Raw genomic sequence first — 14,112 nt, 5'->3', positions numbered from 1 at the left:
TGCTAATTTACTACAGCAGTAATAGGAAGTTGGCACACTCCTTGACCTAGCAATCCACTCACAGGCATGCATGTCCATACACCAGGAGACAAGCCCAAGAATACCTGTGATAGCATGGGCTGGAGTGTACATCCCAGTAGACTAGCTACATAAGTTGGAACATATTCATATCACGGATTATAATACAACCATGACAATAAAAAGACTGAACCGAGAAGTCAGGGGAGGAACTTCTAGTTACTGTAGCATGAAGAGATCAGTGACTATTCTCTGCTAAAGAGCAAGTGTGAAACTGGACAAAATGATCAAAAACAATGATTTTGAAGCACCGAAAATCTACCAGAGGTAGACAACAAATCAAGAAGCTTTATTCTTTTTTTTTTTTGAGATGGAGTTTTGCTCTCCAGGCTGGAGTGCAATGGCACAGTCTTGGCTCACTGGAATTCCCCTCCCAGGTTCAAGAGATTCTCCTACCTCAGCCTCCCAAGTAGCTGGGATTACAGGCTGCCACCATCACACCCAGCTAATTTTTGTATTTTTATTAGAAATGGGGTTTCGCCATGTTGGCCAGGCTGGTCTTGAACTCCTGACCTCAGGTGATCCACCTGCCTCGGCCTCCCAAAGTGCTGGGATTACAGACGTGAGCCACCCTGCCCGGCCAAGAAGCTTTATTCTTGAATAATTATAGAATTATAGTTAGATAATTATAGCTATACCTCAGTAAAACTGTTAAAAAACAGACAGCTCATGCAACAGCATAGATGAATCCTGTGAAATATAAAAAGAGGCAGCTTTCGAATCTACCGTTCAAGGGCACATATGTTGATGCTAGGACTGGTAAGAAAAGCAAGAAAGTAATCGTAAGCGTCAGCATAGTGGTTATATTTGGGGAATGAAAGAGGGAATGTAGAAGGGGACGGGATCCTCCTAGGGTACTGACAATGTTCTATTTTTGACATGGACAGGAGTTCATTTTCAAATATTTAAAACAGTACATATATGTTGCATGGGTTTTTTTCTGGATGTATGTCATATTTTTTAAAAAGTTTAATGACTTAAAAGCTTTTAAAAATAAATAAAGCAAATGGCAAACTACCACTAGATAGGACAGTAGGAGCACCAAAAGGAGCATCTATACAGCATGGATCCTGCCCCAGTGGGGAGTAGAGAGCAGGCAGAGATGTGAGGCAGGATGAGACAGAGGCGCCGGGAAATCGGCCGGGGGCTAGAGCATAAGTAACCACCTACTGGCCACCTGATTCCAGCCCCCACCAGCTGCCAGCCCTGAGCCAGCAAGGGCCTCCCACCTTGGTCAAGGGATTCAGAGACCCCGGGGGAAAGCTTCAGAGAAGGGCCTTCAACAGTGCCTTGGGATGAAGGAAACTGTGGTGTCACAAATGGCCACAGAGGGCCTTGTCTCTTTGTGCAAAATGTTTCTGCTGGGAAGAGAGTTCCTCTCCTTCCTTTGGCCTCTGCATCCTTTAGAGAATCATGAAATCGTTTTGGATGGTCCTCTCCTGATGGAAAGAGTTACTAATACCTCTGGGTGGGAGGAGCAAACAGCAAGCCCTTTCCCCTTGGCCAGAAGCTGTTTTATCTCTACAGCCGCCTCTTCCTTGGCCCCAGGCTGCCAGACAGCCTCCGTTCTGGTGTATCTGACCAGGAGCCCCATAGTCCTGGCTGTCTGCCTCCAGAGAGGGGCCCTGGGCCAGCACACAGAGGCTCTCAGAACTGAACTGAGTTGCTAATCACACAATTTATGAGATCAGGGCTTTGAAGTGGCTCTGTTTATATGGCATGGAGTTACAATATATTCCCAGGAATCCACAGCCCTTCTCCTGGCTGAGATAGTCCAGTCTCCTGCTGGCTTGCTAGTCTGCCTGGGACTACCTGGGGGCTCAGGTCTTGGCTTTCTTGATAAGAACAGGTGATAAGCAGTGTCTCCGACTGCTGTCTCCCCTATTCACCCGGCCCATCTGTTGGCGTTAGTGGTGAAGGTGATGAAGAAGCAACTCACATTTCCAAGGAGCAGGGCTTAGTCCATGTGAATGGTGCAGGCATTGTGCAATGCACAGACCGCACGGCTGTACACAGCAGCTCTGCTAGTGGGCAAAGATGGGAAAACAGAAAGAAAACTACCATTTAGGGGACGCTTAATATATTCTGGGTGTTTTTCATAAAGGTATTGCCCAATTTTACCAGTGAGAAAACTGATTCAGAGAATTTTTTTTGTTTTGTTTTGTTTTTTTTTTGAGACGGAGTCTCTCTCTGTCGCCCGGGCTGGAGTGCAGTGGCCGGATCTCAGCTCACTGCAAGCTCCGCCTCCCGGGTTCCCGCCATTCTCCTGCCTCAGCCTCCCGAGTAGCTGGGACTACAGGCGCCCGCCACCTCGCCCGGCTAATTTTTTTTTATTTTTTAGTAGAGACGGGGTTTCACCGTGTTAGCCAGGATGGTCTCGATCTCCTGACCTCGTGATCCACCCGTCTCGGCCTCCCAAAGTGCTGGGATTACAGGCTTGAGCCACCGCGCCCGGCCGATTCAGAGAATTTAAGTGACTGCCAGGGTCACACAGCTGTGGTGGAGATGGACTTCAAACTTTTGTGAACATAAAAATGTCACTTAGTAACCATTAAAATGGCCAGTTTAAAACATTCTGCCATATTGGACATTTTCTAGCAACCTCAGAACTCACCCATCTTTCAGAAGGGAAAACAAATACCCCTGCCGCCGTCGGTATCTGTCCTTCATCGGGCCTCCAAATTCCTCCTTTGTGACCCATGCTCAGGCCTCCACTTCTGATCTGCCCATGCTGTTAACACTTTACCCCCACCTGCTCTTGGCCTTGCTCTCTCCCAAGTCACCTCCTGGGCCTGTGTCCCCTGGGAACTCTTTTCAGTCCTTAACCTCCTCACCCTCTTGGGAGCATGTGGCCCTCTTGTCTGCCCTCTCTGGAATTTTTTTCCTTGGCTTCCAAGACACTGGGAAACCATTCATTCATGGATCTGTTAATATCCTTGGAGGGTCCGTGTTCTCTGTGTTCAAGGAACCTACAGTCCAGGGCAGAGGCAGATATTAATCAATAAGCATACAAGTCACTGATTTATACCTGGAGTGAGTACTATGAAGGAAGCATGTGGGAGCTTTGAGAACATAAAACGGGACCCCTGTACCCAGGCCAGGGTCAGGAAGGCCTAGGAGCCTGTGCTTTGAGCTGAGGTCTGCAGGAGGACTCAGAGCCAGCTATTTGGGAAGAGTGATCTAGATATTGTAACAGCATGGCCCATGGGGAGGGTAGTGAAAGGAAGCCACAGTGACTGTGATACATAGTGAGGGAGGCAGTGTGGCACCAAATGAGAGTGGGAAGGTAGGCAGGTCAGGTCAGGTTACACCTTACAAAGCCATGATTTAGGATTTTGGACCTTCTAAGTGAAATAGTTGTATGGCCACACAAGCTGGGAGCTACACAGCTCCAAGGAGCTCTGTTTACCTTGTAGTCTGTGACAGTGGTGACCTGGAAGTGTGAATGATGTGCCTTGGAGTTGTGCAGTGCACATCCTGCACAGCCATACCTGGTGGCCATACCTGGAGGCACAGCCATACCTGGAGACCTGGAGGTCTGGCTCCAGTAGGTAGAGTGGATTGGAGAGGGCAAAGGGAGCTCATTAGGAGCCTGTTGCAGTGGCTCCAGGCTCACTTTACCTTCCCTGTTACACCCACTCCCTTGGCAAGCTCACCTTTACCCCTCTCTGCCTTTCTAGCAGTTCCTCCCTGGAGTAACTTCCTAATATTTGACTTGAGTGGAATTTAAGAAACACTCAACACCAAGCAGTCGGGGAGGACAGGAAGCAGCCTAGAGGGCACAGGATTCCATCTGGCAGAAGGTGATTCAGAGTGGGACTCCTGGCTCAGCATGAGCAAGGCAAGGTAGCAGGGCTCAGCCTCAGGCCAGGGCCCCAAGTGGAGGCTCAGATATGTGATGAACCACCATGGGAGCAGAAATGGCCGCTGTGAGCTCCAGGCCACACCAGGGGTCTCTGGAAGCCCCTGGTCTATCAGTAGGAGACCTTGGGCCCAGCCAGGGTGGAGCAGGGTTGGTCTATAACCAGGATAAGGCCTGGAAGGAACAGGCAGGAGAGGCCCTGGGCCCTAGGCCTGGAGCTTGGGGCCTAAGCATGCCAGGCTGTGGCAGTCCCAGTTGCAAACATCCCAAGGCTAAATACAGAGTGATAGAATGGACTTTAGAGACTGAGAATGGCGCGGGCAGGAGCAGGGACAGGGATAAAGAAACTAATACATGTTAGGTACAATGTGCAGTACTTGGGTGATGGGTGCACTGAAATCTCAGAATTCACTGCTATATAGTTCATTCATGTAACAGAAAACCACTGTACCCCAAAAACTATTGAAATAAAAAATAGAATCTTTTTTTTAAAGTCCCAAGGCTAAGACCTGGGAGCCCCTGGCTTCCCACTCTGCCTACTCTTGAAGGATCCCTGTGGGTATTGACCAGAGCATTGCTAGAATCCTGACGCCTTCCCCAACACCTTCTTTCCCAATGACTTAGTGTAATTTCTCCCATCTTTGAATCCCAGAGCATATATTACCTTCTCTTAATCACCTACTTCATCTGACCTCCGATACAATTGGTTTTTAATCATTTTTATTGTGAAAAATATCACATATACAGAAAGGTGCATGAAACATAAATGTACAGGTTAGTGAACTTTTACCAAGTGAGCCACCACGCAGCCACCACCCACGTCGAAGAAAAGAGTCATGCTGGCTCCCAAGAGCTTCCTCCAACTTGCCCTGCATCCTTTTTGAACCTAACCTCTCCCTTCTCCCTAAAGGTAACCACTATTCTGAGTCCAATCATCAAGGTTTTGCTTTGTTTTTGCTTTTCTTTATCATTTTATTACCTAAGTATGCATTCCTCAATAGTAGACAGAGTTCCATTTTTTTGTTTTCTCTTCTCCCATTCTTCAAAAGTTGGCTGTCTAGGAGAGTGACAGCAAAGGGACAAGAGTAGAGAGGGAGTCTTCTTGGGGGAGGGAGGAAGGTAGAGGAGTCAGCAGAGGATTAGACGAACAGAGAAAGTGGTGACCAGTAAATGGATGGAGGGAGGAAGGGCTAAGCAAAATGTGTCGGTGAGTCATAGCTAGCCTGCCAGCTGCCAGTTTCCAGCCTCTAGCCTACAAAATCATGCAAACTCCATAACTTGGAATTCAAGGCCTTTCAGGATCCAGCCCCGCACACCCCAACCTCTCTAGCCATGCTAGCCTATTGGGAATTCTCCAGCATAGCTGGGTTTAGTAAGATACACTAAACTTTCCACATGGAATTCTTTGCCCACTTCTGTACCTGGAAAGCTCCTATTGCAAAGGAAGGAAGGCAAAGAGGGAGGATAGGAAGATCTGGGGGGAGGAAAGAAAGAAGGAAGGAATAGAGGGAGGGAAGGAGGATGGGAGGATCAGAGGAAAGGAGGAAGGATGGGAAGATTAGAGGGAGGAAGTGAGCGAGAGAGGGAATGGTGGCATAGAAGCTGAGGGACCTCCAGCTGAAGTTTTAGTACCTCAAACCCTTCTGCCTTGCTCTGTTATTAATCTGAAGCTGTCTGTCCCCATGACGCCTATGTCCTGAGTACTCCTTGCAAGTCCCCCTTCTCTGCTAGGCACGCTTCTGTGAGGCAGCTTGAGTCCCAACTCACCCCCTTGTCCTCCACTATAGCCCCAGGCCTTCCCCTCCTTTCCACCACACATGGTTGCTTCTGTGGTAGAGGCTGGAGGCAGTGGGCAAAGAGCCCCTGGGACAGGTGGGGATTGTGGGGAGAGTCAGGCCTTATCTGGAGATGCTGTGCCCCAGCACCTCTACCCTAACTGCCCCCTGCCCTGAAGTCTTGCTGCCCACTCTACCCATCCACCCCGAACATGCTGGGTACACAGGGGTGGGTGGGAGGGGCAGTGTATGCCAACTTTGGAACACGTGGCCCCACAGAAACAACGTGTTTTTTGTTTTCTACACAGACATAGTCAACTGTGACCTGAAATCTACACTACGAGTGTTGTACAACCTCTTCACCAAGTACCGCAACGTGGAGTGAGGGGCTGCCCTGGGCCCCCCATTGCCCAGGAGCTCTTGCTGTTGGCGTACTGGACCCTCCTCCGAACTGTCTTACCCTGCTTATTCCTGTCTCTTGCACTGTGCTCTCCCACAAGTCCAGCCGCAACCCAGAGATAGTAGAAATTGAAATTAGGAAGGAAATGATCATAACTCAGTGGGCTGACCCGTCCCTCCCAGGCCCTGGGGACAACCTAGCAATGAAGGTTGGGAAGGTTGTTCCCATCCCGGTGCCAGGTCCACATTTCCCTCCATGATTTGGGAACCAGCTTAGGCAAAAGAGTCCCCAGAAATGAAAATAAAGATCCTAGTTACCTTTCAAAGGGTGCTAACTATGTGTCAGGCACCACACTCAGTGCTCTGCTCTGATATACTCAAGGCCATTAATCTTCAGGACTCCCATGGAAGTAGGTGTTACAATCCCCTTTTACAGATGAGGAAACTAAGGCTCGGAGGTTAAATGACTTGCCAGAAGTTGGCATTTTTTTCCTCTTTGAACATAACCTCTCCCTTCTCCCTAAAGGTAACCACTATTCTGAGCCCAGTCATCAAGGTTTTGCTTTTCTTTATAATTTTATTACCTAAGTATTCATTCCTGAATAGTAGACAGTACATGTTTATAACAAGCCAACTGCATGTGTTCTTTACATATTCTAAAGTTGTGTATACGTGGGCACATACGAGCACGTGCATATGTACACCTGAGCCAAAAAGACAAGAACCCACCGATCTCACCACTGGGGCAAGCTAGGTCAGAGCTTAGTGATTCACACTGAAATTGGCAAATTGGATTTAACCCAATTAATAGTGTGTGTGTGGCAGGAGTCATGTCCCTCAAATCCTTTGTACAAATGAAAATTACTCTTAATTCCATCAGATTTATAATAACTCTGTACTTTGGTTTCAGGGTGACATTTGGGAAGGATTCTGTTTAGAATTAATGGAGTGGAACATTTTGCAGCCTTTTTGCTTGATTGCATGTAATGGAAATGCCCTATATTTTCCTGCAAAATAAGTACTAAATTCATTATCGTTAAGCAAATGTACAATATGCTCAGGCACTGCAGAGAGCTGGGCACGGGCCCATGTGAGCATCGCTTTGGAAGTAGGGCACTTCAACAGGGACCCTTGAACTTTAAAGAAAGGAACTTCTTTTTGCCTTCTAATTGATCATTTGGACTATTCTGGCTAAGTCTGTCCACATGTAATTACCGGCTAATTCAGGCGAGGAAAAATGTAAGTCATTTAGACCAAAGCCAAGCAGTTTCTTTGCGTGGGTTACTCAAGGGCTTGTGGTTACTTGTATCTCCTCTATGTGAACTTGACTTTGAAAGACAGAGCTCTAGTGTGCCAGCCTGCTAGGTCCTGTAAGAATAGGGAAGGGGCAGAGGTGGGTGGGCAGTGACTAGGGGATGAGAAGCATGGGAAAATATTTGCACTCTAAACATATAGAGATAGAGGTGGGACTTGTGGTACTCAACACTTGTAGCCTTCAATTGACTGAGGCTTTGGGCTAAATCATCAATTGTGCTGATATCCATCTCATTATGGAATGTTCCTAAATATGCCAGGTAGACACCAGCCCAAGTACCCTCCTCCAGAAGTCTGTGACTACCTTGTCACTACTTTAGGCCCACTCCACAAAGCGCATCTCTGGTTTGAGAAATTCATTTTGATCTGTATCTACACCACCCAAAGTTAGGCCTCCTATAGTGTCCAAAACATTCCTTTCAGCCTTATTTCTTACTGTACTGTCTATCTGCATTAATTCAGGACCCATAAAATTTAGATAACTACATGTCTTTGCTCTTAGAATTGTCACTCAGCATAATGAGCATTTAACATACAAAGGCAATGTACTGTTTTGTGTTGATCTATGTAAAAGAATACAATTCTTTTTTATGTAATTAGTGAAATTTTATTTTTTATTAGGAAACACTAAATAGTGTAATATTTCTTTTGCTTTTTAAAAAATTCCTGGTAGCAAATCAAGATAAATAATTGCTTAATTTTCTTGAGCAATACTGAAGCAGGATGAAATAAGAGGAATGCATTCATTTAAACATGCTTCGCTTTATGAATTTTGTCTCTTTTTTGGTCTTTTTTTCTTATATTCAAGTTACAAATGTACAAGTGTCCTTACTAAGAGTGCTCCTTTTGTATTTTACATATACACAGTATGAAAATACATTGGAACACTAGGAAAGTTTTTAAATAACAGTTCTAATTTATCAGAAAATTGTGTTTTGGGATTGAGTTCTTTGACTCAGCCCAGAATCCCACGTCCTGGGCCTGGTTTTCTAACGCGGTCATCTCATCTCGATATTTTACTTTAGAATCTGGAATCTCCTCCTTAATATATGATCATGACTTTGAAAGCCAAAAGAGGAATCAACAAAAAATAAAACAAACCTTCATCTTTAAATAAAAAGAAAAAAGAAAGAAACCAAAATGAGAATCAACACTTTATAGTATAGGCTCACTGGGTTTTGTTTTCTTTTCTCTTAATTTAAATTCAGTTATTTTTAATGGTTAATACATAAATGGTGCAAAATTTAAAAAGCGCAAATAGATACCTAGTGGGAAACCCAAGCCTCCCTCTCTCCTCCAGCACCCATTACCTCTCCCTGGAGGCAACTCTTTTGATCCATTTCTTACACACACTGCCAGAGATACTCTAGGCATGTAAAGCACAAACATACATATAAAATCTGTGGGCTTTTAAAAATATAAGTAAGATGTCATACATACTGTCATACACATTCTTTTTTACCACTTAATGTTATATCTTGGATATTGTATTACCTGGATATTAAAAAGAACTCCTTTCACATTTTAAAATAACAGTCTGAGCACTTCATAAATCCAAATGCGTATCTCCAGTCTGCTTGAGCTAGGAAAGGAAAAAAGCCCGAGCCGAAGGAGGAAAGGCTGCCTAGACAGTGATTTCAAAAGTAGAGACTAAAACCTATGGAGTGCGGGACCAGAGGCTGGGGCGCATTATCAGAGGCATCCTCATGTGCCTTCAACTGAACGTGTTTAAGTCCTCTTTTGGAATATTATGGTGAATTGTATGCAGATTGGTGAAGGCTTCGTTTTTACATATTACCAGGACTACTAATTTGTAATCTACTAAGCATCACAAAGGTTACTACATAGCCTACAATTCTGTGCTATAAAGTCTAGCTGCCAGCAGTGCCGTGCTCGCCTGCTATATTAGAAGGCTCCAGTTTCACATGTGCAGCACAGAGATGACATTGCCTGATCTGGGAGAAAGGTTCTTTATCAGCACATCATCAGTGTTGCCTTGAGTTGGTTGCAATTTTCAATTGCTGCTATTGGTACTTTTTAATTATGAATTACTGTTAGCTTGCATTATCATCAGTTTATTTTGTTGTGGGTTGCTTGGTTAACCCTACAGAGTATACTTGAAGCTTATTTGCATCAACAGTATTTTGGAGCTGTAATTTTTCAATAACTAGACTCTAAGACATGTATACATTGTGGTTCAAATAGGAATCATCCATAGTCCAGTGCTAGAACAAATGTATACATAATCCACTCCCCACAAATTATCACTCATTTATTTTTCCACTGGAAGATAAGACTAGATGGAGTCGGTGGGTGAAGCAGTTTTGCCCTGCCTAAGTGGAGGCTGATCAAAACTAATTTGAGGTCCCCTGCCTTTAACACAGCTCCACCTCAGGAATCTTACCTTTATAATACATCCTAGATATGCAAGAGGGATATGTCCTGAAATCTTCACTAATTCCAAGATGGCATGTCATTTCCCCCCCAAAAAAATTTGTTTAACTCTATTAGAAAATCACAGAGAACTGCTGCAACTGCTGAAAACAAGAGAGCTGCAGAGCTGCAAGGCTGGGTAGGGTAGGTAGACTGACTTACCACCTATGGGACCTGCCTTCACACATCAGCTTCCCAAATACTTGCAGATTTGAGTCTTACCAAAAGACAAGTCAGTATGAGTTGTCATAACTACAAAGGCTACATTTACAAATACCAGAGTTGTAATTGTTTTTTTACTCTCTGCTCCCTCAAAACTATAACCCCAGGCTAGCTTCAAACTGTGCATATAGCATGCTTTACTACAGTGGTGGCTGCATATGTGAATATGTGCATGTGTGTTCACGACAGCAGTGCAGCCATGAGGGTGCTCAGTACAGGGTTAGCAGCCCCCAAACCAAGCCGGATGACCTTGAGAACATCAGGCTTCCCAGTAGGATCCTGCCAGAAAGCATCTCTTAAAAATAAATTCTACAGGATATTAGTAAATGTTAGATGGAAAAAAAAGTCACATTTAAATACGTTTAGGAAACATGAGGTGAAGAAAATTAGCTTACTGAGGCTTTTTGTTTTCTAGCTGGAGCCTACCTCAGAGCCCCCTACGTAATGCATATTAGGACTCTGTGAGGGAAGACGGGATACAATGCGTGCCAGTCTTGTTTGGTCACAGGACCTGTCTGTCCCCTGAGAAATTTCTAGAATGAGTACTCTGAACTCAGGCCTTCATTTAGTCATGTATTCGGCAAGTACGTGTTGAGTGCAGCATGTCAAAGGGTGACTGAGAGGTTATAGTGTAGCAGGGGAGACAGATGAAAAATAACTCTGAATCGATGTTAGTTACAAATTGTGACGACCGCGATGGAGAAGTACTAAAATCTGTGAAAGAGGTCTAATGGAGATTTGAGGTCATGAGGAGTCTCTGGCAAAGCGGCGTTTTAAAGTAACCCCTCAGTCGTGGAGCTACTCCAGTGAGGAGCCGGCCACTCCATGGCGCAGCACGGAGGAGGATCCCCAGACAAGAAGACCTGGCTCCGAGAGGAGCTGCGGGAAGCCAGCATGACTAGAGGACACAGAGTGAGGGAGAAGAAGGATCCGATCGCAGGCATCGGGAGTGCTGATTTTTCTCATTTGAAAACTAGGTTGCCATTTACCTATTAAAATGTCCCACTGTGTAGGAAAACTCTGGGGAAAGCTACATCAGTAATACGGAGTCTGGGACTGCCCTTCTCATGTCATACCGTGGTTCTGGCTGGGGAACGGAGGAGACCAGGAGAGATGATCAAACCTGTGCCCACCCCAACACCAATCTGATCTCAGCAACCTCTGGGCATCCCATAGCTCCTCCTAACCTGCTGCTGCTGATGGACAGGAGCTCCTGGACTACTCCCAGCCTCTCCACAATGTGTCCTGAGAAGAGCTAGGGGAACTGGACAGAGCGGACAAGGCTGCATGTGTGGAGGGAAGGCAATAAGGGGCCTACCAGGCCAGAACGCTGATCCATGGAGACCAGCACTTCCAGCCCTCTCACCTCAGAGGAGGACTCCTGTTTTACCAATGGCAGGAGCAGGAGTCCCACCATCCAGCCTGTGGGCTTGACAAACTATAAGCAAGCTTCCTGGATGTGGAATAATACATTTTCCAAATTCATACTAATCAGCATGAGCTATACCTGCTACTATGCCCACCACATTATATACAGTCTACCAACAGGGGGTCACTTAATGTTTCACAATGTTTGGTGAAACAACTTTCATATGAAAGTACAGTTATCCTTGAATGATATGGGCAGTGACTCCTGAGCAGCTGAAAATTTGCATATAACTTGACTCCCCCAAAACATAACTATAATACTAATAGCCTTACTGAACACAGTCAATTAACACATACCTTGTATATTATGTACATCATATACTATATCCTTACCATAAAGTAAGCTAGAGAAAAAATGTTACTAAGAAAAACATAAGCAAGGGAAAATATATTTACTATTCATTAAGTGAAAGCAGGTCATTATAAATGTCCTCATCCTCATGGTCATCACATTGAGTAGGCTGAGGAGGAGGAGGAGGAGGAGGAGGATGGGTTGGTCTTACTGTCTGAGGGGTGGTAGATGCAGAAAAAAATCCATGGGCTGGGCATGGTGGCTCACACCTGTAATCCCAGCACTTTGAGAGGCTGAGACAGGCATATCATGAGGTCAGGAGATGGAGACTATCCTGGCTCATATGGTGAAACCCCTGTCTCTACTAAAAGTACAAAAAATTAGCCAGGCGTGGTGGTACGTGCCTGTAATCCCAGCTACTCAGGAGGCTGAGGCAGGAGAATCGCTTGAACCCGGGAGGTGGAGGTTGCAGTGAGCTGAGATCGCATCACTGCACTCCAGCCTGGGCAACAGAGCAAGACTCCATCTCAAAAAAACAAAACAAAACAAAATCCATGAACAAGTGGATGCACTCAGTTCAAATCTTTGTTGTTCAAGGGTCAACTGTATATTATTTTCACTGGAAGTTTTGAAATTCCAGAAATATGCTTGGAAATCCCCTCTTGAAAGCTCCTTGATTGGAAACCAATCCAGTGGGTGGCTGGCCCAGAATGATGCTTCTCCTCGGTGGCCCCCTGAGCTGAGCAGTCTGTGTTCCTGCCTCAACTCCCCTGAACCCTCCTGAACTTTCTACACACGTGTGGGCACTGGCTTTGATACTGGCATTTGGAAGGGCACTTAGGAAATTCAGAGAAGTACCCATTATTAAGATAAATGATGTTTTATCAATGAAGCAGACTTTTCATTTCTCTTTATTGATCTTCATGTTTTCACATCTTCAGATGCAATTTGTTAGCACAGGCCGGCATTCCAAGACACACAAATGTCATTAAGGCAACTGCTTAAAGGAGTGTGATATTTTATTGAGGTAGACAGGACAATAGATAAATATTTAATCTGTTACATGTTTGCTCTGTATGGAGCCAGGGTTGGGGCTGCACTACTCTCTGGCTGCTATGTGTCTTCCTGGAAACCCTGTCAAAGGCCTCACCGCCTGCCTGCAGAAACACAGTGCCTGCCCTTGGCAAATATATGTTGGTGTTTCTGAAAAACAGCTCCTGGAAGCTTTTTCTCATTCAGGCTTTAGAGGTTACCCAATCTTTCCTTATGTGTGTAATATTGGAGAATATACACTCTCACTGAACTGAGGATGTTTGACTTAAAATGATGGACAATAAGATAGTGAGCAGTAAGTGTGCTCTAGGCTAGGGTACAAGAGGCCATGAGCTCCTCATCTCTGTTCTGAGCTCTCTGATCCACTGCACTTGGGGACAAGGGTTGCATTCTCTGTGCCTCTCCTGAGTCTGTACTTTCTGCATCATTGACTCTCCCAGCTCTCTCTCATAATGTCCTCCTAGCCTGCATTGGAATTGTGTGTTGTCCAGACCCATGACCAAGGCTGTCATTGCCTGTGGGAGAGACCAAGCTCACCACCAAGGGCTTTTGCCACTTTGCTTTCACTTACAAAATTTGCCCATTCATGTGTCTTTGTTTACAGATTAAAAGGCTTTCTGACCGGCATCCCTTTGGTGCTCTTTGTCAATAAAATACAGAGCTTTCTCTCCTGTTCTTTTCATGTGACTCCAATTCCCACATGGCAGCACAGGCCCACCCTAACATTGATGAAGTGGAACTCCAAACACCATGGGACAAGAATTCTGGTCAGTGCCCTGGGCTGGGCCCCAACCTCTCACAATCATAATGCCATCAAGTCAGGGAATATTTATGGAATGTCTGTTCAGTCTTCAACCCCACTCTCTGCACAAAATGGGATAGGAAAGTCCAGGGTCTCTTCCCAAATGACTCTCCCATCTTAGTGGGGATGACAAGTGCAGCTCATTTGAGGTAATTCAATGGCATGATGAGATAGCATCAGGTATCATTGAGGTTCCCTAATTAGATTCTCCCAGAGAATACCCCAGCCATAGCTGCCATGGAATCTTTGGGAGCGTTTCCCTCCAGGATCAACAACTTCATTTTCCATACAGATTTGCTGCTACAAAAATCACACAACTCACCCTAAAGCCAAATGGAGACTTGGGGTCATTCTTCTAAAGTATTACTTGTTGCTAGGAAATCACTGTCTTTATGCTACAGATTCCAGATGACCAGCAACGACCAAAGTCCAGCCTGGGCTCTACTGCCAGCCA

General features: G+C 45.4%; 1 protein-coding gene across 1 annotated transcript in view; it reads left to right on the top strand.

Moving 5' to 3' along the window:
• PARVA (parvin alpha) overlaps window positions 1–13,483 on the top strand; it is a 169,876-nt gene extending 156,393 nt beyond the window's left edge. Inside the window, exon 13 of the mRNA XM_025355698.1 lies at window positions 6,024–13,483. Within this exon, the coding sequence (XP_025211483.1) occupies window positions 6,024–6,100 (77 nt within the window). The 3' untranslated portion in view covers window positions 6,101–13,483. The remainder of the gene's footprint in view (window positions 1–6,023) is intronic.
• Window positions 13,484–14,112: the final 629 nt, after the last annotated feature.

Source organism: Theropithecus gelada, chromosome 14 (genome assembly GCF_003255815.1).
Source record: "Theropithecus gelada isolate Dixy chromosome 14, Tgel_1.0, whole genome shotgun sequence".
Classification (NCBI taxonomy): Eukaryota; Metazoa; Chordata; class Mammalia; order Primates; family Cercopithecidae; genus Theropithecus; species Theropithecus gelada.
Note: the sequence above shows the minus strand (reverse complement) of the source record. Positions and strands in the feature narration are given on the sequence as shown.